At 38.8% G+C, this 27,172-nt stretch overlaps 1 protein-coding gene, 1 long non-coding RNA gene and 1 pseudogene across 3 annotated transcripts; 1 reads left to right on the top strand and 2 right to left on the bottom strand.

Annotated features, from left to right (window-relative positions):
- Positions 1–542: 542 nt before the first annotated feature.
- SAR1A (secretion associated Ras related GTPase 1A) lies at positions 543–15,291 on the bottom strand. Of its 2 annotated transcripts, XM_006915551.3 has the most exons (8): positions 15,148–15,291; positions 11,556–11,694; positions 11,232–11,305; positions 10,983–11,102; positions 10,494–10,559; positions 7,854–7,957; positions 4,141–4,272; positions 543–2,895 (listed from the first exon to the last, which is right to left on the bottom strand). In XM_006915551.3, exons 3-8 carry the CDS (start codon positions 11,287–11,289, stop codon positions 2,779–2,781), a joined length of 597 nt encoding a protein of 198 aa, XP_006915613.1. In that variant the 5' UTR covers positions 11,290–11,305; positions 11,556–11,694; positions 15,148–15,291; the 3' UTR covers positions 543–2,778. The 2 variants fall into 2 exon arrangements, with proteins under 2 accessions (XP_006915613.1, XP_006915614.1); XM_006915552.3 differs by lacking the exon at positions 11,556–11,694 and having other exon boundaries at positions 15,148–15,275.
- LOC112482696 lies at positions 13,626–13,744 on the bottom strand (annotated as a pseudogene).
- A 148-nt stretch (positions 15,292–15,439) lies between the features above and the next one.
- On the top strand, positions 15,440–25,256 carry LOC107195901. Its single transcript, XR_003047381.1, has 3 exons — positions 15,440–15,607; positions 18,454–18,556; positions 24,797–25,256. It is a non-coding gene; the product is annotated as an uncharacterized LOC107195901 (long non-coding RNA).
- The last annotated feature ends 1,916 nt before the right edge of the window (positions 25,257–27,172 follow it).

Below are 27,172 nucleotides of genomic sequence, written 5' to 3'. Positions count from 1 at the left end.
CAGGATGCCTCCAATAATTTTAATATTGTCAAAAAAACCTCTTGTGTTTTGCTTCCCATTCTATTTGTTGATACTTTTAGAACCTCAATTGGGGTTTTCTAAAAGCCCGTCTTTCTACAAGCCTAGTAAATGCACAAGCACAGGTTTGTTTCATTACCTATTTTGCCAAATGTAGGATTCAACTAGATATCTCCAATTCCGTATAAAATGAGTGAAACACAGCTAAACTGGATCCAGGCCTTACTATCTATCATATTAATATGACTGTTCAAAAGTTTGCCATGTCCATCCTGTCACAGAGATGACCACCAATCCCGGGACCACCACATGTTCCAAGGCTCTCAAACAGTACTAAATTTATTTCTAGTGGAATGTGTGAACTGGCCTAGCCTTTTCTTTTTCCTGGTAGCAAATTTTATGTCTCTTACATCCATTGTATATATTTCTCCCCATAAGTAGGGAGAAACTTTTGCTTTCCCCCACACAACAAATGTCACATGTTCAAACTCAGAACCAAGGCCAAAAAAAAAAAGACAGAAAAGTTTGTTTCAACTTTTTATTAAAATGCTTAGGATACAGATTGACTTTCTTTTGTAAATGACTGTTTTACTTTTCCTGAAATAGGACATATATGCACTCTGATAAAACAGAATGAAAAGTCTCAATTCATGGGAGTTCCTGTACGAAGCTCTGATCCCTGCTGTTAGGAGCCAAGCTCAACAGCAGCTTCTTTCTACTATTTTATTATAGGAAATGTTTTCTGTGGTCCAAGAAATAGACAAGTGCTACTTGACTTTTCAATCCCCTCTTTCTCCAGTGGCCAAAATAGACCACTTTCACAAAGAGCCACCCTGCATAGAAGCCATAATTTTCTAGCTTGCTACAAAGTGATTAGGGGTAAAACAAAAACAGGAAAAACACTAAAACAATCATATTTTTCATGTCTCTGGATAGAGAAGTATGGATTACCTTTAGCCAAAGGAAATTAAAAGTATGAAGGTTAACTACCTAATTATTTCACCATTAGCTAGACTTATTCACTTAAGGCTTTAACCCCTTTCCAAACCAACAATTTTGTCTTAATCCAGCTAAACTTGCTCGTTAATGAAAGTCATGCTCTTCCCAGATTTATACTTCACTGAGCCTCTACATTTGGACCTGGCAGTGAAAAGTATGCTTTCCCAACAGGTCAGTACTGAAGACTAACAACGAGAAATCCAACTAAAGAATGATACTCTCTCACCCCAGGAATATTATCCACTTTCCCTCCCCTCACATTAGAAGCAAGAATCCACTGAATTCAATCCTCTGCAAATAAGCATCATCATAACAATTTTCAATTTTGAGGAAACTACCTCTAATCATTCATTAAAGGAAAAAGGAATGAAGATATCCTCCCTTAAGACCATCTCCCTTCCCATCATCTTTTACTGCAAGGGTAGAAAATTGGTTAAGATCATGAAAATCCAATTTCACATATGGCATTAAGAAATAAGGATATAAAAATAATCCTCATCACACTACTGGAGATTCGGAGACTTCTGTACTGGGTGCTTACTGACAATAAGTGATATGGGCTCAAAAGAAATAGCTCTACATAAGATTCTTGGATTAGTTTCTCCAGCTTATTTCTGGAACAGAGAAAGGCAATTTCACACACACACACAAAAGGAAAAGCTACAGATGTTAACCTTTAAATACCAAAGAAAATTGATGTAAGTTCATGAACAGTCCAATAAAGAGACCAAATTCTGCAAGTGGAAAATTTAAAGCCCACTGTGTAAATCTTTCTTAGATTCAACCAAATGCTACACTACCAGATTTTTAAGTTCTCAAGTGACAAAATTAAGAGCCCTTCTATTCAGAAAAACCGATTCTCCTATTCAGAAAAACTCCCCCTGGAATATGTGCAAAAGTAAATGACACACATCTGTAGTATATAACAACTTTGTATAACTGAAAATGAAAAAGGTGCTATAGGGAAATGAAACTTTGTAACAGTTAAAAGCAAAGATGGGCTGAAATTCTTAACTTTATAAGTAATAATAATAACCCACTCAATAATTAACTCCTCTGCAGTGAATAATCTGCTATACACTCCATGATGAGGAATAACCCTAGCTTGCCACAGTGGAAACCTGCTTGAACTGCGAGGGCAGGATTCTGCCCTTTCCTAGTTCTCTGTGTACAAGGTGATGCCACCTGCTATAAGGCAGTTCAACAGACAGGGGAGCTTCTCTCAGCAACCTGCTAACTCAACAAGATTAAGTTCACTTGACGAGCCTCCAACATGTATCTGTGCATAATTTTATGAAGTATCTAAATGCCATTCACTAGATTTAAAAAAAAAAAAAGGGAATAGAAAACTCTGGACCAAGTAAATTGTAAACTCAGAAAGTTAGGAGGGAAACCAATTACATTAACAACACTTTCTTTAAAAAATAGAATCGCTTTCTTTTGAAATTAACCACAGTGGTGAGACGTGTTTTTCTTTTCCCGTGCCCCATGATGGCACACAGCGTTACCCAGCAAATCCTGCCAGTTTCCAAGTCCCAGGATGCTGACCTGCACCAGCACATGGGGCAGCGTTACCTCCGGGCAGTGTGGAGAAGAGCACATATCACCACTGGGCGATGGGAGAGCTGACAGAGACTGTTGGCTTCTCAATGCCAGACATAGTTGGAGAGCTTTCCTTGTTCTATTAGAAAAGTTCATGAGGAAGTTGTGAATAGGATCAGTCCAGAGGAGTAAAACTCTTTTATTTTCACTGTCCAAACATCAGTCAATATACTGGGAGAGCCAACGGAAGCCCTCTCCATAGCCTTGCCTCTTGAGCACGCTGCACATGAACACTTCCATGGGGCGGGCATTCAGCTCCTTAAGGGTCACATTCCCCTAAAGGAAACAAAACCAAGAAAGGCCTGTTAGCTAGCATCTCTGTGATGGAAAAGCTTGAAAGGGTGATCACAAAAATCACTGTCTCCTTTCTTTAAAAGCAAATCTAAAGAGGGATTAATTACAGAAATGTGGTCAAGGCAATACAGATGATTTCCCAAGAATTTCATGCTTTCAGGACAGAATAAGCAGCGAAGTCCTATTCCTAGCCTCTCTTTGTGAAGGGCATTTGCTTTGAACACACCAACATTCATCTGGCCAGCTACAGCAGCAAACCAAGAAGAAGGCTGCTGGACAGAGAACCAGCATGCTCTCTGATGGACAAGCTCCCAAAGAAGTCTGGGAGTTTTTAGAAATAAGGACATTTTCGTTAATGCAAGCATTCAGAAATATACATTAATAATAAGTTACATTGAGGAAATTAAGAATTCACATGCGTGTAAAATTTGTGCGGAAGGGAAACTAAATGAATTAAAGAAAGCATTTCTGAAAGAAACAGATAACCAAGAGGCAAGACTGAGGAACCATGTAAAGTTAAAAAGTTATCATAAATTCCTCAAAAGAAAAAAATTTTAAATTAAATATGTCAAAACCCTGAGCTGAAAAGACCAGGGTTACTGCTTAATTAGAGCTCATCTAGGTTTTCTCTCACAAGCACACTTTTCTGCATTAGTCCTTCCAATTGGAGACAACATAACCTATTGATCTGGAAGACTCAGGTTCTATTTCTGGTCTTATCACTGGCTTGCTGTATAAACATGAATAATCCTGTTCCCTCGTCTTCAAAATGGGGTAATAGTCCATTCTCCCTCAGCAAGGGGCAATGAGGACAATCCACTGCTTTGATTTCAATGCTTAGAAAGTGATATATATATAAATGATCACTCTTCATAACTGGAAACCTCCAATCAAAAAAAATGTTGATTTCTAGCTAAAAACCACTCTTTCAAAAGAGATTTCTCAGAACCAAATTTGAAAGATAGTCAAAAAATTTTTAAATGGTAAGTTTGCCTGTTGTCCATTTCCTTCATCCTCATATACCTGAGGAATGTATTGCATTAAAAAACAGTTAAAGAAAAAACATGCTGACTTCAGAGAATCTACGAATTACCTATTAACAAAACAAATCCTAAGCCCAGTTAAACTTTAGTAGAACGGTAAATAAAATCTAGACAGCAAAATATGAATATTTTAAAAGCTATGAATTTCCTTTAATAATATGTCCCCTGAAGATTTTTCTCTTACCTTTCCTGTGGTCTGTCCATAAAGCCCAAATATCTCACGGAGTTTTTCTTCACTAATTGCATCTGTTCTGTCGATTTTGTTACCCAAGATAAGGATTGGCACATTGGATATTGTTTCATCAGTCATTAAAGCCTAAAGACAAGACAAAAAATGAGGAATCTATTTATAAAAGCCCACCAGATAACGAAAACCACTTTGACTTTTACTTGTCTATAAGGTATCAAATATAAAGTGAAAATCTGATCTTTATACCTGAGTGATTAACTTAATCTTAAAAGTTAATCCTGACATTACATATTTAACACCCTTAATATTAGGTAAAAAGCCCCTAAAAATATCTTGACGTTAGGTAAAAATCCTCTAATGGCCTCAAAGCAATTGCAACTTAAGGCTGCACCTATTTACAAAGGAGCAGAACTACCCCAATCTTAAAGCTAAGTCACTCAGCCACAAGCTATCCTCAGGTTATCCACTGAACACAGTCCTAGACACATGAATGCTCTGGCTACAGAGCCTCAAAAATGACAGGAACTCCCTAAGTATTCACTGTGTGCCCAATGTGTGCAAAGCACTATCTCAAGTACTGAGAGGGATACGAAAGGAAGGGTAAAACACATCCCTGGCCTCAAGAAATCCTCACTCTATGTTCACACATCTATCAACAAACCAAGGCAAATGGACGATTAACTGTCACAATGAATGGGGAAAGACTATAAATACTAAAAGATATTCTGGGAAATAAAATGGTAATGTAGGCTTGAGGAAAGTCTTAGCAAAGCTATGGAACCTAAACTGGTTTCTAAATAGGGGGCAGAATTTAGATAGGTGGAAAGGAGAAAGAATACAAACAATGGCTTTACAGCAGGCAAAGAACTCAGGAAGCTGCAGAGTATCACCTGTCTGGATTAAAGCATTTATGTTGACGTGTAGTGACGGAGTAAGCGAGATGGGAAGGGATGACCAACATTTGGTGCCAGTCTGAGAGGTTAGCTGCAATAGAACCTGAAGACCCCACAGAGAGAGAATCTATACTTTTAGTACAATGAATTCACGAATAGTATCTATGTGTGGTGCTTAGGTAAGAGATGATCTAGCTTAAGATGGCAGTATATAACGAATAGTGCACCAGGCATTTTGAAGTAAGAAGTAAAGAGACTAAAGTTTAAATGATAGGACAGACAAAAGAGGAGTCAAAGCTGGCAGTGACTTCAAGCCTGTATTTGGTTCTGGTATCGAATACAATGTAAGGGGAGGTTCCCCAGCCAACAAGCAATTCTTGGGACATCAGCTGGGTTTTCTACATTCAACTCAATTCTGACACTAGCTACCCAGAGATAGCATCAATTTCCACAGGTTAAGGGTTCAGTTCAACAAGACTGCCCCCAACACCTTCACATACCAGTCACAAGTCCAAGCTGTTATCTGTATATCTGACTGACTATAAAATCAGAAGTTCCCACAACCCCCTCCTTGGGTTTGTTAAATTTGCTAGAATGACTCATAGAACTCAGAGAAACATTTTACTTACTAGATTACCGGTTAATTATAAAAGGATATAACTCAGGCAACAGTCAAGATAGAAGAGATGCATAAGGCAAGGTATGGGGAAAGAGCAGAGAGCATCTATGCCCTCTCTCCAGGAGAGCTACTCTCTAAACCTCCATGTGTTCACCAACCTGGAGAGTTTTATGGAGGCTCTAATCACAGTCATAATTGATTAAATCATTGGCCACGGGCAACTCCAGCCCTTTCCTTCCTTCTCAGAGGTTCTGGGATGGGGCTGAAAGTTCCAACTTCTAATGGTTGGGTCTCCTGGCAACCAGCCCCCATTCTTTGGTAGGTATCCAAAAGCCACCTCATTGACGTAACAAAAGATACCTATGTAGCACTCCCCACTTAGGTTTGGGGAGCTGTGTGCCGGTAACTATGGCTGAAGACCAAATATGTATGAGAAATACATTTTGATCATCTGAATGACTAAATATATATTTCTTATAAATCACAATATTGCACTGAGAATCTAGTTCTGACAGGAAAAACTTGAAAAGGAGACTATAGAGTTGAACAGATAAAGAAGAATATGCTTTGACTATTCATTCTATCAATGTACCTACTATGTAACCAATGCTTTGCTAAATGCAGGAGTTTCGCAAAGAACTAAGACAAGGTCCCTACTATCCAAGTTCACAGTCCGGTGGGAGAGACCTATAAGAAAACCAGTAAAGACAACAGACACTGATGAGGTGGAGAGTCTAACAGTCTGAGAGTTCAGGAAAGGTTTCCTAGTAGTTATACCTGAACTCTGAGATCTCTTAAAGGACATTTTGAAATTTACCAGCAAAACAAGGTAGAGGGGCAAGTGAGAAAGCTGTGCAGGGATAGCCACTTCTGCATACGCAAGGTAGGGCAAGTTGTTCTGTATGCTGAAATGTAGTTCAAAGTAGGCAACAGAGAGAAAAGCAGCTGGAGAAATAAACAGAAGAAAGCTCATGAAAGATTTTATGTGCTACATAAAAGATTTGTGGATTTTAGCCTAAAGGTGATAAAGATTTATTAAAAGATATTAAGTAGGGCAATGACAAGTTTGAAAAAGTTCTTCTAGCATTATTACAGTATATGGCAGGGTGGTAGTAGCGGAATCTACAGTAATTCACAGGGTCTGGACTGCATGTCCAGGTAGATGGTGGGAAAGATGAATAGTTCCATTCTAGGACAGAACTGGTAGGTAGAGTTGTCTAGCAGGCAGCACTATGTATGAGGCTAGAACTCAAAAGGTTTAGACGAGAGAAATCCATTTGGGAGTCACTGTCACGTGGATGGGTGATGAAGGAATGGAAGTAGCTTGGGAAAAAGTATAGGCCCTGGGGAACACCAAGATTTAAAGGCTAAGCAGAGGAACGGGTACTTATGAAAGAGTCTAAGAAGTTTCAGTGAAGGAGCGAGCTCCAAAATCAAGAATGTAAAAGGGAGTTTAAAGAGAATGGCCAGTGCCAAAAGGTCAAGTAAGAGAAGGACTGCCCTACAGGCAATTCTCCATGAGACTTCAGTATAAATTCTAGAAACATTCAAATAAGCTTGAGACAGGTTCGAATTGCCAAGAATGCAGAGAGACACTTATAAATCAAAGAGAAAAAAAGAAGTGTAGGGCAAAGCAGTAGGGATAACAAAGGCAACATAGAACCTGTCAAGCCAAGATGCAATGTTGAGAAATGAGAACACTTGGAGTCCTTGATAGTATCAAATGCTGCATGTGACCAAAACTGAAGACTGAGAACAGACTCTTAAGGTCTAGCAAGTCATTGAGTGCAAGGGTGGGCAGGCACCATCTGAGAGGGCAGATTCAAAATGTTAAGTACTCTAATCTCTTTTAAGGGTTCGCTATGCCAGCACTTCATAAAGAATGGCCACAGGAGATATGTAAAAAGAGAAAGATGTTAATTATGCTGGGATAACAGGCATAAACTGAGGAGCATCTTGAGTAAACTGGACACCGAGCCACCCCTTGATAGATATAAACAAAGTTAATTTATTCAAGTTCAAGCTGAGTTAGTTTCCTTAGGACCCTGAAAAGCAATGTTGTAGATTTTAAAACACTTTCTTCCCATACTAAGACTTTCATCAAATGTTAACTGGAATGATTAAGTATTGGCACCACTGAGCTGTATTTCTTAAAAAGAAACAGAGGTCAAGAAAGGAAAAAAATATAAACATACATTAAGCTCAACTTTGGATTCCATGAGGCGAGAATGATCTGCACAGTCCACCAGAAAGACAATCCCATTAATTGCTGGGAGATAATTTTTCCAAACCCGACGTGCTAAAAAAGACAAAGTTTACAGTTGCATCAATAAAAATACACATATTTTGAAAATAAATAACCTGATGGTCTATGAAGTGGGCAAACCTTTACCAGGTTTCAACAACATTAGACTTCATATAATTTTCCGACTCTTAGCCATTACTAAATCAGAACAGAAGGTATAAACTAATGGTCCATGGACTGAATCTGATTTTTCAAAGTTCAAAAACCAAGGTTTCTGCCTGATTTTCTGATGTACTGCACTATCTCTGGCAATCTCATGTCTACCTACCCACATGCCAATTGCCAATGGTAACTGTGCAGTGGCTGCCCCTTTAGATGAGGGCTGGGCTCTTCAGTTTGCCTGTTTCCACCACTCCCTACTGTCTTACACCCAATTTCACTCACTTAAATCACCCATCTCGTCTCTGAAGCCATTTGTTTGCAACCTCTGAGTTAAAATATCATGATGTAAATTACTTGTCTAAGTAACTTTAGACCTAAGTTAGTTCCCAACTAACCAATGTGTAATTATACTGACATACTCATCTGCTCAGCCCTCAAGAAGACTGGGCCTGACAAGTGGTTAAAATTCCCAGGCCAATCACCTCGGTCTCTTGTTTTTAACGTGGTGTGCCCTATAAGTTTTATTTTTTTGTTTATGACATGAAATGATAATTGTTTAGGAAGCAACACTTCAATGGTATTATGATTTCTAAGCCATTCATTTCTAGTCCTTTCAACGGGATTCTATATCGAACAGATAGTAATGGTTACTTCTGAAGAGCAGGACTGGGAAGAAGAGGTTGCGGGAACTTTCATTTTTACCTTCCATAGCTGTATACTCATTTGTTATACTGAACCTACACTACTTTTATAGGGTAAATTTTTAAAGTTATATATTAAAAAAAAAAAACTTCCAAATGTACCGCATTTTAATAACTCCTATATATTGGTGGCTAGGTTATTTTGAAAAAGTGTTTCTGTTAAGTAAATTTTCCTCAAACAAAAGTATGTACACATTTCTCTTCTTACTCTATCAAAACCAGAAAGCTAAATTAGCAAACCAAACAATACACAATTCCCAGTTCCAGTGTCTAAAAACATCTACTGCTCTGCATTCTCCAAATGGTCTCGATTCAGCTTATAATTATACTACTTCTGAATTTAAATTTGTAAGCAGTTACAACTCTTTTTGAAAAAAAGGCAAAAAAAAAAGAGAAAGAAGTAGAAAAAACAGCATACATCCATTGCTACCAAATTGAAAATAGAAGCTCATTATAAAAAAAGGAAACAAGATGTGTAATCCTCCATCAAAACACATCCACTAATGTTTCTGTATACTTTTTTCAACATTTTCTGTACAAATATTTTATGTGATTGTGATCATACTATTATATGATTTTGTAGCCTATAAATAGTCAATAAAATAAATGTAATTATATGTTGATGTAATCACTGACTATAAAATTATTTCAACTGCTTCTCAACCTTTTGGCTAAATTTTTTTTGCTGAATAATTTAACTTACCAATATTCTATTTTTAACTAAATTTTTAAAAAACTGTAATTAGATTCAACCTAATATAATGCTCCAAATGAAACTTCTAAACTCAATTTAAAAACAAATGAGTAAATTTGAAAGCATCTCAGGAGTTCTTTCTTCTACCTTCCAGAATATTTATTCCCACATCGTAAATGTTTTACTCCTAAGCCTAGAGTCTTGCCAAATGTAAAGTGAGTGTCCATCAGATAAAGATGCCCTATTCTGTGTATCTTTAAAAGACATATAAGACACTTGATAGGGATTTGGGAACCAGACAGACATAGCCTGAGTAAGGCAAAATGCACTGAGGAGAACAAGAAGGTAGAAGAAAATGTTCTACCAACTGACCCAAATAGGTAGAGAATATAAAATATCAATTTAGATCATAGTGGTCACAGAGGAGTCATTGTATCATTTTTGCAACTTTTGACAAGTTTGAAATTACTGAAAATAATAACTTAATTTCCTATATACTTATACTCCATTAAGTAAAGGATACAAAAGAGACAAGATTAAATTCAATGTGCTATTCTACTGGATCATGTTCAAACGAAAAAATGCTATAAAGGAGATTATTAGGACAATTGACAAAAAAGGAATATACACTATAGAGTAGATAAAAATAACACTTTCTGTATTTGATACCTATGTTTGATATTCATATATAATGGAATATTCTTGTTCCTAGGAACTATGCATTAAGGCATTAAAGAATAAAAGAGCATGATGAACTCACAAATGGTTCAAGAAAAAAATGTTAACATGTATTATATAGAGGAAGACTAATTAGTCTGGGCAAAAGGTATGAAGAAGTGAGTTCTGTATTATTTACGCAACTTTTGACAAGTTGGAAATTACTTAAAAATAACAAGTGAATAAATCAACTTCATTAAAGTAATAAGAACTCAATCTTAAGTGCAAGCAATTTAAAAGGCAAAAATGACACTGATTTTTAAAAAATGAGGAGGAACACAGAATGAATCCTTTCACTGAATGGTCTCTTTCTTACCTTGCTCATGCCCACCAAGATCAAAAGTTGTAAAAGTCATTCCAGCAATTGTCAGCTCTTCTGATGCTAAAAAATGATCAAAAGAGAAAAAATAAATTTCTCCATCCAACAAGGCCCAGCTACCAGGACTATAAGCTAATACAAATACAAAACTTAATAAAGCTTTCGCCTTGTAAAGAATACAAGTGTGAAAACATTATTAAATTATTTTAAAAGGCCAAGTTTTTTCTCTAAGGTGTATGCTGCTTCTTAGAAGCAGGTATGAGAGATGCGTCCCATTTCAGGACTAGTGAACTATCTGAAAAGATAGTTCCAGAGGTTTAGATTTATGAGTATGTGACCTGAGTATGTCTTATAGAAAATTTTTTTTCAGTTGAGCTGTCTTTTGGGACTTCAGTTAATAAAAGAATTGCATCAATTGGGGATTCATCCCCAACCCTGACATTGACCTTTAAATATCAAAAGGTCACCTGTTGTTTTCAAACCTACTTGGATGTAATGTTGGAACATGTTGGCCCAATCTGTCATCTTTGAGCATGTGCAGAAGAGTGGTTTTGCCTGCATTGTCCAAACCCAAGAATACAAGTTTTCCAGATTTCTTGTAGAGTCCTAAAAGAGGAAAAAAAAGTTTCAACATAATTTTGCTTTCTATCTACTAAAGGCTTCTTATATTTAAATTGTTGGAGGAAATGCAGAAAGTTTGAAATCTATGATAAATTTCAAGGAAAACGGCTTTACCTAGGAACTGGAGCACACTGCTGAAGCCATTGTAGATCCATTCAAAGATGAAAGACATTATTAACGCTTACTACCTGTAAAAAATACAAAAGCAGCAAACATTAGCTTTCTGAATGCTAGTACATTTCTGGAGAAGTTAACTCTCATTCCCTGGCTTTGATGCATGTTTACAGTCCCATGATTTTGGGGATAAGAAAACAAAGGAAGTCTCTGGGGTCCTCAGATCTGGACAAACTCCTGGTTTTCTAATAGTTTAAACTTTTGGTTTTCTAATAATTTTTAATCTATGATACTCAGAGGATCAGGAGTTAAAGATATACTTTCCTCTTTTTCTGTGTGACTCACTCCTCCAGGCAGCTGCTCATTCACATTCCCTAGATACACCACTGCTGTCTACCAGTTAGCAAAACCTCTAGGAAATCAGTCCCATCAATAATCTGGATCAAAATGTCACATCGATGCACTAAGTAGAAAATAAGAATGAAAAAAAAAAAAGGCATATTAACCAGAATGAAAAACATATTAACCCATCTCCCTGTAAACCAGTCTAAAAAACAGTCACCAAAAGTCTTTTGGGCACACAATTTGCCCTGTTGCATTTATCAATACTATCTCTTCTTAAACAATATTTGTTTAAGCCCTAGATATATGTCTCAACTTATTATAAAGATGGTATCACCATTCTGGAGAACTATGAAGCAGTAAGAAGATAATCCTTTCATAATGTGAATAATCAAGACCTAACCATTTTACAAATACAGATTTTCTTAAAATAAGAATACTTGTTCAGGACATTGTGGTAGGTTCCTAGGCAAGTACACACCTTAATTAGTACTAATATTAACACCACTTTTTTCTACTGTTTCTCATAGGCCTAGACAAAACAAAAGATGACCCAAAGCAGCAAAAGATCTACATACACTAGTAATAAGCAAGAGGACCTCTGCATAAAGTTAAGAGAGGAGGATCTAGAGCCAATGGTGGATGTTAAGGTTTCTCAGAATCAGCACTGAACTTATGCCTCTCTGGTGCAAAAAGTGAAAAAAAAGAAGACCCCCCCCCACTCCACTTTCACTCCTGTCCATCAAAAGCATCTGAACACAAGCCTTTACACTACATATGAGCAACTGCTTTCAAACAAAACTTTTGTAAAGTTTTGTTTTTCAAAAAAATAAATAAAAGTTTAGTTTTGTTACTTTTAATAGTGACCTGTAAATGGTTTATACATAAAAATCCATCTATATTCTTCAAAGAATGCTAGATGAATTAGAAATTGGAAAATTAAGATAGTGTTCATTTTCTTTTTCATCCAGTTACTGTGTTTTTGTTTTTGTAAATCAGGCCTGTGGCCTGACCTATAAATTTTAGGGACTACTTAATATTATTTTCTATGACTGTTACCATAGAGGGCCAAATGAAACTTGGGAGTTTGAGTGAGGGTAAAGATTGAAGGCAAAAGCTTTTATAAAAAGATACTAAATACGTTTTTCTATTTTTTTTTTTTTGCCCTTTCAGTAACAGCAAAATATACTATGGCAGAAAGAACAAATTTAGCATGTTTCCAGTTTTGTCTGGAAACTTGGCCTGCACTTTAAGAAATCAATGACTTAAATCACTTACAAAGTACCTGTACTTAAGTTCCCACTGTTGGTAAATAAAAGAACCATGTGCCACTCCTCTGCAATCCCACAAACAAGCCATCTTTTCCTTCCCTCCTTTTCTCAGTCTATCACCTGGAAAAGTGCAGCTCACCTTTAGAAAGCACCTCTCGTTTAGATCACTTCCATTCTGATCACTCCTTTAAAACTCAACACTCATGAATTTATTTGCACTACACTGGTTTGCAGTCAGTAGTTTACAGATTCTCGTAAAGTTTTACTACATCGTTTTAGAAGTCTTCCCAACTAGATGAATTCTTGGAAGGTGAGAAGGGAAAAACCCCACTTTAAGGAATTTTTCATGATAACTGAACTACTTTGATTTTCCATTTATTTTCCTTTGGCATACCTGCTTTACAAGTCCTATAATTCTTCTCGCCAAAATGATCGACAGAGAGTGCTTGAAGAAACTCTTCAGGTGAAGTTAAAAAATAATAAAAATCCTTATTGGACACAAAGACTTGTGCTGCACTGCTACCCAAAATTAAGGAAATGGCTTTGATAGCACCTCCATCCTTGAGATTCTAGGATCTGTACCTCTCATGAGTAGTTTTACAGTTTATGCAGTACCTGCATATACATCTCATTTCAATCTCACATCAACCCCACCAGGCAGGAATCCTTGGCCTCATTTATATTTATTATTTATTTATTTTTTTAGGCGAGGCAATTCTTGGTTGACCTCACTGATTGCAAGGACCTTGTCAGCTTACAATACCTTATTTTTTACTTTTTACACCTACAGCACCTGGTCTTCCTAGGTGGTCTCCCATCCAAGTACTAACCAGGCTCGACCCTGCTTAGCTTCCGAGATCAGGCGGGATTAGGCTTGTTCAGGGTGGCATGGCCATAGACTCTTGGCCTCATTTAACAAGATGAAGATGATGATGCTCCTAGGTTAGCTGGCTTAATCAAGACTGCTCAGCTGGAAAAGTAACAATGCCAAAATAAGCCCTCCTCTTTTAATGCCAAAGCCACAACTCTTCTTGTTAATGTCACATAAAACTCATATCAAAGTTACACAACTGCTTTTAAAAAGATATAAAACGTCCTTAATCCACCAACTACACAGATAATCTTCTAAAATTTTCTTCCTTACAACACACCGCACCTTTTGAATGGTCTATTAATAACTAGCATTCTACTTATTTTCTATCCTTGATCCTCTCTCTACTTTCTGGCACTTTAAGGCAGATCAGAGTACTCTAAAATTTAAGGGCCCTAAACTACCAACGAAAGCACTACCAATGTACCCAAAACTAAAATTTGCAAAATTCAGGAATGATTGATCAAATAAATAAAAAGGAAAAGCACTAGGCTGACTGTTAGCCAATAAAGAATCTATGCATCACTTCTTATACATACTCATTACTTCTATACACACTCAGAACTCCTTTGAGACACTATTCCAGACAGACCTGGGGTAGCTGGCAGCTGCCTTTTACCCAAGACACCTGCTTAGCTGCAGGATATATGTCAAAGACCAGCCTATTGTAAAGCTCCATAAGCCCACTGTCACAACTTAAGCAGATGGATCGAGGTAAAGAAGGAAAGAGCTAGGGAAAACACTAAGTTTTGGTGCCGACGCTCACAAGTGTGCTGACCTCTCCGCTAGAATCGTGCAGAAATTATTAATCTATACCAAAGGAACATGAAGAAACTTTTCCATGCACTGAGGAAAGCGAGAGGGCAAAGATGGAGGTGGAAGGAGAAAATACGGGGTTCTACCGAGGACATCAGATGATAACACAGAGGGGTGAAGTGGGAGCGAAGGGGAGCCTTGGACTAGGAGCCAGGAGAACTGGTTCCAACGTTCACGCTTGTTATCTGTGGAGCCTTGACCAATTCACTGTGCCTCAGTGAGCCTCAGTTCCCAAGTCTGTAAAACAAGGATAATCAAAGTCTCCCACCCGCCTCCCCGAGGGCTGTGAGGCTCATCCCAGACAGGGGGTGTGAAACCATTTCGTAAACCAGAGCGCACAGTACAGACAAGAAAACTGTTAATCTGCACAGCAGGGGCAAAACCCCTGAGCGGAATGCAGGGCCGACCTGAAATCCAGAGACCGGCAGGGGACCGAGCAGACCCGGCTGAGTAAGCCCATTCCCGCCCAGAACCAGCCCAGCGGCTCCACAGAACCGCCTGCGTGTCACTTCCCCCCCCCAACCCCGCCTGCGCAGGCCTCCGCCCCGACCCTCCCGCCGTCCGCTCCAGCCCCTCCGACCCAGACTCCTTCCCTCGCCCCGGCTGCCTGACTCACGGCCTAGGGGGTTCCTCCGGAGGCGGCGGGCGGCTTCGACCCTCCCTCAGAGCACACAACCCAGCAGCAACCCGGACCGCCAGCTACTCGCCGGATATACGTAACATTCCCTCCCCCGGGACTTCCGGGCGCGTGCTTGCCCCCGCCCCTTCGTAGCGTCACCGCGCTGTGCTACCGAGGCGGGCGAGGTGGGCGGGGTGGGGAGCCCCCTACCTGCGACTTCGGCCGCGGCGGGGCGGACCTCAGGCGTGACGAAGCACGCTCAGGGGCTGGCCCGACGTGGGCACGCCTCCTCCCGTACAGAGAGCTGGACGCGCGAGACGTGGCAGCGCCGCGTTCCAGAGGGTGGAGGCAGCGTCCTGGAGGCTCGCGGTGGATCTAGACGCTGGGCATCGTGACTTCAAATCGGACTGCCTTCTCCGGCGCATGGGGGAAGTCGGAATTGGTGACCGACGGTTAGGTAGGTTCTCGGAAAGATTTGATCTGAGATCCCTCGACCTAAGGTGGATCTCTGCAAACTTTTGCTTTTAAGTCACATTGCCCTGTGATAGCCTACTTTTTAGGATTCCTAATATTTTTTGAGAATTTGTTCCAAGCAGTGCACTGAGTACTTGGCATGCCTCATCTCATCTGACCCTCATTACAGTCCTATTAAACAGATAGTTATTACCCCTAGTTTACAAATAGAGAACCTAAGTTCAGAATAGTCTGGTAACCAAGCCCAAGTTCATTTGCTAGAGAGTGGCAAAGTGGCAAAGTAACACGTTGGCTCCTACTTTTGTCCGTCACATGCATTTTCTCATTTAATTCTATGAGATTGGTGTGATGCTCCCATTTTACAAATAAGAAAACTGAGTCAGATCGAAAAGTGAATGATATTTTGGGGTAGGAAGACACAATATCACCAAGATTTCAATTCTCTTTATGTAAAATTATAAATTTAACATAATTCCTATAAAAGAACTAATAGGATTAATAAGTTATGTATTTTTCTTAAACTACCATATTTGTTCCTAAAATTCAAAAGGAAAAATAAAAATACTACTCAGGAAACAAGCTCTGAAAAAGAAGAACAAGGAGGGAGGAACTAGCACTATCAGATATTAAAACATGTTGTAGATTTTTAGTAATTAAAATAGTTGGTACTAGTGCACAAAAAGCCAAACTAGTGAAACAAAGGACAGAAATAGAACCACATACATGCAGAAATAAAATTAAAGTGGCACCTGGCAACTCCAGCAATACTTTCCCCCACCTTTCATCCTCTGGGTCTTCTGCATTGAGTTTGAATCCTGCCCAGACACAGTATGGGATTAGTCCATGTTTGGAGGCTTCTCACCAGCTTTGGCTAAACCAGGGTTACTGTGTTCATGGGGCTTGGAACCCTAATGTGTACATCCCAAAGGCACAGGGCTGCCCCAGTGAACTAGATTACTGCCAATGCATTGGATTACCGGCCTCGATATAAGTGCAGTTGCAAGAGGTGTGGGGGGTCCCAAACCATAAGAGCCGTTTGAGGGGAAGCTTGGAAGGAAGGAGAGAGCACACATGCAGATTCTCAGAAGATCTGCAAACTCTACTTACCAACTGACCAGCCTTGGGCAAGTTGACAAATGCCCTAGGCCAGTGTACCCACCTCTAAGATGGGTGAAAGAGGCATTGCTGTGCATGTTAGCAATTTTCCCCAAGTAGGTTTTCAATAAATGTTTCAATTATGTGCTTAAAAATATATAATAACAGGTTGGGACAATTGGATAGTCAAAAAAACCCTAAAAGTTGAATTTATGAGCCACATGCTCCACCAAATAAGTTCCAAATGATTCAGAGATTTGTATATTTTGAAACAACGCTGTAAAAGTACTAGAAAAATAGAAGAAAGCATGGATGAATTCTTTATAATCTTAAAATGGAAAAGAGCTTTCTGGTTTTGATTGAAAATCCAGAAGCCATTAGAAATTGATAAATTCAACTACAGAAAAATAGAAAACTTTCACATTAAAATAATAATGACACCATAAACTCAAAAGACAGATAACGAGTTGAGAAAAAGTATATGTAATTACATCCAAGGCAAGTGAAAAATTAATATGAAAAATACCAACTATCATTAGAAAAATAGGCAAAGGATAGGACCAGACAACTCACAGGAAAAGAAGTGTAAATGGCTCTTAAGCACAATAAACTATTAATGGAAATATTGTAAATGTTATAGAATATACAGATATAGAAAATAATAAAAAATTTAAAACTCATTGAGATTCCATTTTCATCCATTAGGTTGGCAAAATTCCACCTGTTTACTGGTGGCAAGGCTATTTTACATAGAGTAGTGAAGGAAGACTCCACTCAGGTGTCATTTGGACAGGACCTGAAGGACATCTGGGGATAAAATATTCCAGGCTGAAAACAGCATGTGCAGAGGCCATGAGGCAGGAGTATGCTTGACAGAGTCCATGAACAGCTGGGAGGCCAGAGTAGCTAGGCAGGGATGACAAGGGAAGGAGTAGCAGATGAGGTGAGAGAGGTGTGGGTAAGCAGTTAAGAATTGGAAAGGTTCTGAGACTTTATCTCATTTGCAAGCTAACGACTTAGCCTGATACATTTCCATGGATACTGGCAGAGAGGAGACTCCTAGGGCAGAAACAAAGGATTTTATAACCTCAAGCATAGCAAATAGCATGAACTTCATGTTTGTGTCTTTTCCACTTGCTCCCCTCCGTCCCCCTCTCCACCCGCTCCCAAGTCCTTTGCAAGTGACACAGAGCAGCCCATATGGTGGGTCTGCATCACAGCTGAGGAACTCCCAGCTTAGGGAACTCAAATCTTTCTTAATAGATTGCAAGCCCTTGACCCAGAAGGAGATATTATTATACTGGACAATAAACAAACCTATCCCCTGCCCCAGAGAGTCTGTCTCCTAAAGCTGTTCGTTATATCTATCTTTGAAAAGATAGTCCAAAGGCAGCCAGTACCTTGGCTCCAGAAGTATAGAAATGTAAGAGACTCATGGAGAATTGTTTTCCAGTAGAGGGAAAATCTTTAGAATTTTGTAGGCTACTGTGAGAACTTTAGCTTTTATTGTGAGTGATCTGGAGAGCCAGTGGAGTGTTGAAACAGGAGTTTTATGTAATTCTTCTGTCCACTCTATTATTCCCCTACACATGCTCAACATTAGCTAAACAGGTGCTAAGAAACTAAAATGGAGACTGAAAAGCGTCTGTGTTAGTCAAGGTTCTGCAGAGAAACAGAAGATAGGATATATATAAGAGGAGATTTATTTATACAAATTGTCTCATGCAATTTTAGAAGCCAAGAGATCCCATGATCTGTCTGCAAGCTGGAGACCCAGGAATGTCAGTGATATAATTCAGTCCGAGTCCAAAGGCCTGAGAACTGGGAAGCTGCTGGTGTAAGTCCTGGAGCCTAGTAATAAACCCTCACATATATGGTCAAGTAATATTTGACAGGAGAGCCAAGAAAATGGGAAAATGATAGTCTCTTCAATAAATGGTGTTGGGAAAATCAAATAACCACATGAAAAAGAATGAAATTGGACTCCTGTTTACTCATAAAAATTAACTTGAAATGGGTTAGAGTCTTAAACATAAGAACTAAAGCTGTAAAACTCCTAGAAGAAAACATGGGGGAAGAAAGCTCTTCAAAATTGGTCTTAACGGTTTTTTGGATATGACACCAAAATCATAAGCAACAAAAGCAAATTAATAAATGGGACTGTCTCAAAAGATAATCAACATTAAGAGACAATCTATAGAATGGAAGAAAAAATTGTAAATTATATATATATAATATCCAAAATATATAAAGAACTCATATAACTAAATAGCAAAAAAATATATCCGACTGAAAAATGGGCAGAGGAACTAAGTAGACATTTTTCCAAAGAAGACATACAAATGGCCAACAGGTACATGAAAAGATGCTCAATCACTAGTCATCAAGGAAATGCAACCCAAAACCACAGTGAGATGTTACCTCACACCTGTTAGAATGGCTATCATCAAAAAGACAAGTGTTGGTGTGGATGGGGAGAAAAGGGAACCTTGTGCAGTTTTGGTGGGAATGTAAATTGGTACAGCAACTATGGAAGACAGTATAGGAGTGTCAAAAAATAAAATAGAGCTTCCATATGATCCAGCAATTGCACTTAGGGGTATATCCAAAGGAAATGAAACAGCATAAGTCAGAGATATCTGTACTCCCATATTCATTGTAGCATTATTTTCAATAGCCAAGATATGGAAACAACCTAAATGTCTATCAGTGATGAATGGATAAAGAAAATGTGGTATGTATGTACAATGAAATATTTTTCAGCCATGAGAAAAAGGAAATCCTGCCATTTGCCACAACATGGATGAACGTGGAAGACATTACACTAAGTGAAATAAGCTAGACAGAGAAAGATAAATACTGTAACATTTATACAGTAGTGCCCCTTTTATACGCAGTTTTATATTGCACACCATTCTGAGTAGCATAATGAAATTGCACCACCCTGCTCTGTCTTGCCAGGACACAAATCCCTTTGTCCAGTGTCTCCATACTGTATATGTTACCTGCCTTTTAGACACTTAGTAGCTGACTAGGTTGTCAGGTATACTGTCATGGTATCACAGTGCTTGTGTTTGAGTAACATTTATTTTACTTAATGAAGGCCCCAAAGCAGAAGAATAGAGATGCTGGCAATTCAGATATGCCAAAGATAAGGTGTAAAGTGCTTCCTTTACATGAAAAAGTTAAAGTTCTTGACTTAAGGAATTAAAATCATATGTTGAGGTTGTTAAGATCTGCAGTAAGAATGAATCTTCTATTGATGAAATTGTGAAGAAGGAAAAAAATTTGTGCTAGTCTTGCTGTTGCATCTCAAACTGCAAAAGTTGGACATCAGAAACATGGTGGAGTGAGAGACGTCCCCAGATCTCTCCCCTTGAAACAACAATAAACTGACCATCTAAAACTCAACAAAAAACACCCAAACTGCACACTGGCACATCTGAGCATGGGATCTGTACATGAGAGCTACCACAGGTCAGAACCTTGGGAGTTGGTCTGTAGACTGGGAGAAACAAGCCGCCTCGCAGCTGGAGCTCCCTGTAGGAGGAGAGGGGAGGAGAGAAGGTGCAGTAGGTTCCCTGAACAGCCCTGCCTGGGAGAGCTGTGAGCTCCACGTGGCCAGGGGCAGTGCCCAGGCATCAGGGTGGAAAGCATAGAAGCAGGGGCAGCAGGGACCACAGAGATACAAGTTGATTTTTATCAGCTCCGGTTGCAAAATCCAGGCTGAGCCACAGCCCCCAACTCCCAACCCAGAGGGCCCCTCCCCCCATTCCCTCCGTGACCCAACGCTGTGGAGCCCCAGGGGAATCTGAGCAAACGCTGCTGAAACTGTTGCTAACACTGACAGAGACTGAAGCCGAGGGTAGTGAGCGTGATTAAACATCTAGAAGGAGAAAAGGGGCATTTCTAAGACATTATATAAAGTAGGGATCCAAGAGGCTTAGATGCCACCTATTGGAAACCAAAAGAAAAATGCATTATTTGTAACAGACTAAAGAGAGACTTTTTTTATATAATAAATCTTTCTGGGAAAAAAAAAAAAAAAAGCAATACACTTCCATCGATGCCCAGGCAGAGAGATAGTCCATTAAACACCATGAACAACCAAGATGACAAGGCAGCTCAGAAAGAAAGAAAAATCTCCAGAAAATAAGCCTAAAGACATAGAAATATGTGACTTAAATGACAGAGAATTCAGGATGGTACTTCTGAAAAACCTAAATAAGATCCAAAACAAGTCATATCAACAATTTCAGGAATTGAAAAAATAACTAAATGAGCAGAATGATTTATTTAGCAAAGAGATTGAAACCCTTAAAAAGAACCAAATAGAACTTCTAGAGATGAAGAGTGATATTGAAGACAGAAATCTGAAAATCAGAAGAAAGAAGAGAGAAACCGAAGAATGAAAAATAATGAAAGAGAAATGCAAGAACTAGCTGATACCATCAGGAGAGGAAACATAAGAACAATGGGCATTCTCGAAGGGTTGGAAGAGGAGTAGGGACTAGAAAGCATTTTCAGACAAATAGTTGAGAATTTCCCAAATCTAAGGAATGAGTTGGAGCTTGGAATTCAAGAAGTCAACAGAACACCCAATTATCTCAACCCAAAAAAGCTTTCTCCAAGACACATCGTATTAAAATTATCAAAAATCAATGACAAAGAAAGAATTCTCAAACTGCAAAAGTTACGGCCACAGTGTGTGAAAAGTGCTTAAGGTGGAAAACACATTGGGGGATGGGGAAAAAAATGAACAGAAAATGTGTTTTCTGTTGGTGGTAATGTGTTGTACCAGAAAGCATTGAGCCTCTGTGAAGACTTCAGCAAGGGATCCCCTGAAACAAGTGACACCAAGCCTGTTTTTGCAAATAGGGGATGGTTACACAGATTCAGAAATAGGTTTGGCATTTTATCATCTCACATCACAAGAACAAAGGTGAATTCAGTATAATAAGATAGGAGAGAGAGTGCATTCACTTAACTTTTTACAGGATATTGTTATAATTGTTTTATTGTTGTTGTTAATCTTTTACTGTGCCTAACTTATAAATTAAACATTATATAGATATATACGTATAGGAAAAAACTTAGTATGTACAGGGTTTGGTATTATCTGCAGTTTCGGGCATTCACTGGGGTACTTGGAATATATCCCCCATGGATAAGGGGGATACATAAGGGGACTACTGTATAGGTAACCTAAAAAAGCCCAACTCTTAGAAACAGCAGAGTGGTGGTTACCAGGGGCAAGGGGTTGGAGGTAAATAAGGAGATAATTGGTCAAAGGGTACAAACTTCCAGTTATAAGATGAATAAGTCTGGGGACCTAATATAAAGCATGGTGATTATAGTTAATAATACTATATTATATACTTGAAAGTTGCTAAGAGAGTAGATCTTAAATGTTCTCACCATAAAAAAAAGGAAGGGTGATTATGTGACATGACATTGGTAGAGTTGTTAGCTAATGTTATGGTGGCAATCATTTTACAATACATGTTATCACGTCAACATTTTGTATACCTCAAACTTATACAATGTTAGTGTTATTCCAAAGCTAGAAAAAGAAAAAGATTGAAAGAGAGAGTGAGATGAGAGAGAGAGAGAGAGAGGAGAGAGGAGAGAGGCAGGGGAAATATATGTGTGATATTTATGCATTTATGTTAAATTATGGCTATTTACGGGGCTGCATAATCTTATAACGTTCTTTGAAAATGTGCTCTGGAGTCAGATGGGCTGGGTTTAAATCTCACTTTTTCCAGTTACTTGCTCTGTAACGTTGGGTAACTTTTAAAATGTTAATATGCAGAAAATGGATAAGAATAATATCTAACTCATTATAGTGTCTCTGGTGGCTAGCACAATCCCTGGCATATAGTAGGTGCCCCCATGAAGTTTGTTCAGTAACTGCCTGAGTGCATGAAGAAATGGATTTTATGATTCTTTAATTTTAGTTTTATCAACATCTTCTTCAGCCTTGGGATCCTTCCTGTGTCTATACTTGCATGGGCTATTCCCTCCGTCTGCAACACTGCTCTCTCTTCTGCACCTTGCTGCTCCAAGACCCAGGTCAAGCAAAACCCCTGGTCAGCCTTTCCTGGGTGGCCCCTCCCCATATTGTCCCTCTGCTTCTTTTCTACTATTATAGCATCTCCAATGTTGGTTTACAATGATTTTTGTTTATTTGGTAATGGCTTTAATGAGATATAATTCACATAGCATTTAAAGTATATAATTCAGTGGTTTTTAGTATTCACAGAGTTGAGCAATCATCAGCCCAATTTTGGAAAATGTTCTCTATCCCCAAAAGAAACCCCATACCTATTAGCATTATTTGCCATCCTTTCCCAGCTTCTGGCAACTACTAATCTACTTTCTGTCTCTATGGATTTGTCTATTCTAGACTTTCCTGTCAATGGAATCATACAATATTTGGCATTTTGTGTCTGGCTTCTTTCACTTAGCATAATGTTTTTTAGGTTCATCCATGTTGTAGTGTGTATCAGTACTTTATTCCTTTTCGTGGCTGAATAATATTTCACATTTTATTTATCCATTCATCAGTTGGTAAACATCTGAGGTATTTACTTTTTGGCTATTAGGAATAATGCCGCTATGAACATTTGTGTACAGATTTTTGAGTGGACACATCTTCTGGGTATATACCTAGGAGTGAAATTTCTGAGTGATTTGGTAATTCTATGTTTGTAGCTTTTAAAGAACTGCCTAACTGTTTTCCAAAGTGGCTGCACCATTTTACATTCCCACCAGCAGTGTATGAGGGGGTCCAGTTTCTCCATGTCTGTAATAATTTTTAATGCTTCTCCTTGCCAGTAAACTTGAAGGCAAAAAAATGTGAAATTGTGGTATTCTGTCACCTTGTGCCAGTATAAGGTAAATTTGTAACACATGCTTATTAGATATAAGCAAGCCTATAAAGTCCACATTCTGCTAGTGATAAGTCACAGGAAGCAAAATGTAGAGTGCAAAGTAAGACAGATCACTTAGCACAATTCACAGTACAGAGTAAGTCCATAGGAAAAGTTAAGTCTCCCTGGTGCGGTGCTCTCCAAGTACAGTCTACGGACTAGCATCACCTGCAAATTTGCTAGAAATACATATTTTCAAGTTCCACCCCTAATGCATGAAATCTCTGGGATTGGGTCCAGCAATTCATTTTTAACAAGCCCTCGAGGTGATTCTGATGCACACTGACGTTTGAGAAACACAAGGTTAGAGCATTCTTTTGAGGGTTAATTAGACATTACTAGAAGGAATGAGAAAGTACATTTAATAAACTGAGATTTTTTTATTATGTTCAGAACCCTGAGATTTGAGGCACTTACATAAGCAGCTGGCAAGAGGGCAGACTAAAAAGACCTTTCTGGAGGGCAATTGAGCACATGTCAAAATATTTGTAAATCTGCATACTCATAGACCCTGTAGTTCTAAGAATTTATCTTCAGAACAAAAATCAGAGATGTTTTCTGAGATTTATTTATGAAGATGTTCATTGTAGCATTATTTAAAATCAGAAGAAACTGAAAGTAAACCAAAAGGCAAGTCATAGGTGATTAGTAAGTGTACTATTATATATTTTTATGTAATTGTTTGAGTCAGTTTATATAGTGTTGAATGTTTTTATAAATGGAGAAAAGTTTACATTAGGTTAGGTTCAAATAGCAAGTTACAAAGGTGTAAATCAACTTCCCAATTTTGTGTGTGTGTGTGCGCGCGCGTGTGCGTACACACACACACACACACACACAGAGGTGTATCTATGTACAGCCAATTCTCAATTTTCACAGTAGTTATGTTCTATAAAATCACCCCAAACACTGAAGTAGCATATACTGAACCATTGCTCCCTGGGGAAATACAATTCTTGCAATTTTCTGTTTACAACCTTTTCATCTACTGATCAATACATAACCTTGTTTTATGTGTGTTTCTGCTTAAAGATATCTTATTTAATATAGTTTGTTAATTTATTGACATTGAACTCATAGCCAACAGCAGTATAATTCATGCCTGAACAAAGCTTATCTAACACATATATTTTCTCCCTAAGACACATCACAGCCTTTGCTTAGAAACACTGAACAGCACTGAGCACTCCACTATACTCGGGGCTATTTTAAACAGTGAAATCAACAAAAAGCACACAAATGCAAAAAACATGGCACTAAGTTGACCACAGTAGGATACTTAATTACGGTATGAGCCCTGAAACAAGAAGGCAGAGCATCCTCTTGTTTGACTTCCACTGGGAATGTGCACATCAGGTAACTCAAATTTTTCGCCTCTCTATGCATAGCTGTAAATGACCATGAAAGTACCACAAGTATTGAGTTTGAGGTTACAAATAAATTTTAAAGTAGGCAAATACAAAAATTTGGAATCTGCAAATAATGAGAAATAATGAAGATTGGCTAGCATATATGTATATATGTGGATGTATATGTATTTATGTATATGTATGTTCCACTGTTTAGAAGTACATTAAACCATCACTATATTTATTTGTTTTTTTTTTCAGATTTTTCTAAAATAAATACTATTTATGGAATCCTCTCTCCCTGACTATTATACCGCCGTTAGCACCTCCCCAACAGAAAAGATAAAAGGCTTATCTATTATTTGTTGAGATCTATCGTTTGGATGTATTGCTTGCACACAAATACAGAAAATCATGTATAAGAGAAGTTCACTGTCTTCTTCCTGGCAGGATCCCTAGGACTTCAGTGCTGGCATATAGCACTCATGTCAAGCTTTGAAGTAAAAGGGAAACAGATCCATCTCTCTTGGTAATCTCCATGACCTTCTGCTTCCCTCTGTTGTTCCTTAGGAAAGAGTATTTGTTCATAAAGAAGGGAGCTCAGTTCTCCTGGTTACTCTCCCCCCACTCAAATCCTTCTGGTAGATTCCTTTCCTAAGAATTTTGCAACTGAGGATAAAGCCCAAGCATACACAGGGTATCCAAAAGTGTCCTCCTTCCTCAACCCTCAGATCTCATTCCTGTGACTTCCAACCACAACCTTTAACTTTCTGTCACTGCAAACTACCACCCTGGCAGGAAATGGGGAGAAAAAGTGAAATCCAACCACAGCACACCATCTTAGTGAGGTTGTACCTCAGGTTCCAACTTGCCATGCCACATCTTCCAAGAAAAGCTATGAACATACCCTGACACAGCAAATGGTCATGACCATTCTTTGTGGTCTGCAAGTTCAGAATCATGCAAATATGGATTAAACCTTATATTATTCCCCTAACCACCATTTTGTCCCCCTCAGAGAGGATTATTTTCTACCTCATCCCTGCTCGACTGGACTATATCAGAATCATAGAGACATGACATCTTCCACTTTAAAATATATGCTCAAGGTAGGAGACCACTACCTTATAATACAAAACAAGGAAACAGTCCCAGAAAGGTGAAAAGTTCTGCTGATGTCACACCAAGCTGGAGCCAGAACTCAAGTCTCATGACTCCCAGCACAAAGCTATTTCTTGCACACTTTGCCTCTGAATTTACTTCAAAACCAAAAGAGGATCAACTTTGACTCCAGGGATCTGGTGGCATAGCCCTAAGACAGAAGCCACAAATAGCAAATTGCCCTGGAATAGAATGTTTCTCTAAAATTGATTGGAAAACTAGCACTCAAAACCATTAACATGCCTACGTTTTTTAACCTATAAATAAGTTTGTGATTATTTCACTCTCTAGTAAAATTGAAGGCCCAGGGCTTTGCACAGTGTCTACCCTGTAGCTTTCATATTCCTTGGCACAGGCTGTGTTCCCATGGAGTTCTGGAGCCTCTGTGTTGAAAGCCACACATCATTCTACACTAATGTACACTCAGCTCTTCTTTGTGGAAGCAGGCAGTCAGCAGCTGCTGGCTCTGTCACCTTGAGCACGCTATGGTTATATTTCTGACTGTAAAGCCACTCGAGAAGAAGTCAGAGGTATTTACTGAACACTTACTATAGACTCAGTGCTGTGCTGAACAATAGAGTATAAAAACTACAGTGGCATAGTCTCTGCCTGTGAGGAGCTGACAGGCTATTTAGGGATCCAAGTTCCATGCTTATGATGTATTTTAATGAGCTGAGAGGAGAGACAGCAATGCCACACTATGCAGAGAGTGATGGCTACTTTAAGCTGGAGGCATAGGTGTCAGCTGGAACAGGCCTTCCAGGGAACCCAGGTCAAGCCCCTCATTTTGCAAGAGTTGCATAAAGTTACATTATGTGCGGCAGGTGACCCAGCTGGTTAGTCTCTGAGACACCTCACGAAGTGCAACCAGCATTATGCAGCTGGCCAGGTGAAAGAGACTAACTTTTCACTGCAGGGAGGGCAGTGGAGCTAGGATGGTGTCTTTCTCCCACGTTCCCAGCCCCTCACACAGTGCATGGTGACAGGACACTCAGAGACTTCAGGCAA

This window comes from Pteropus alecto, unplaced genomic scaffold (assembly GCF_000325575.1).
Source record: "Pteropus alecto unplaced genomic scaffold, ASM32557v1 scaffold155, whole genome shotgun sequence".
Classification (NCBI taxonomy): Eukaryota; Metazoa; Chordata; class Mammalia; order Chiroptera; family Pteropodidae; genus Pteropus; species Pteropus alecto.
This window is presented reverse-complemented; position numbering and strand designations above follow the sequence as displayed.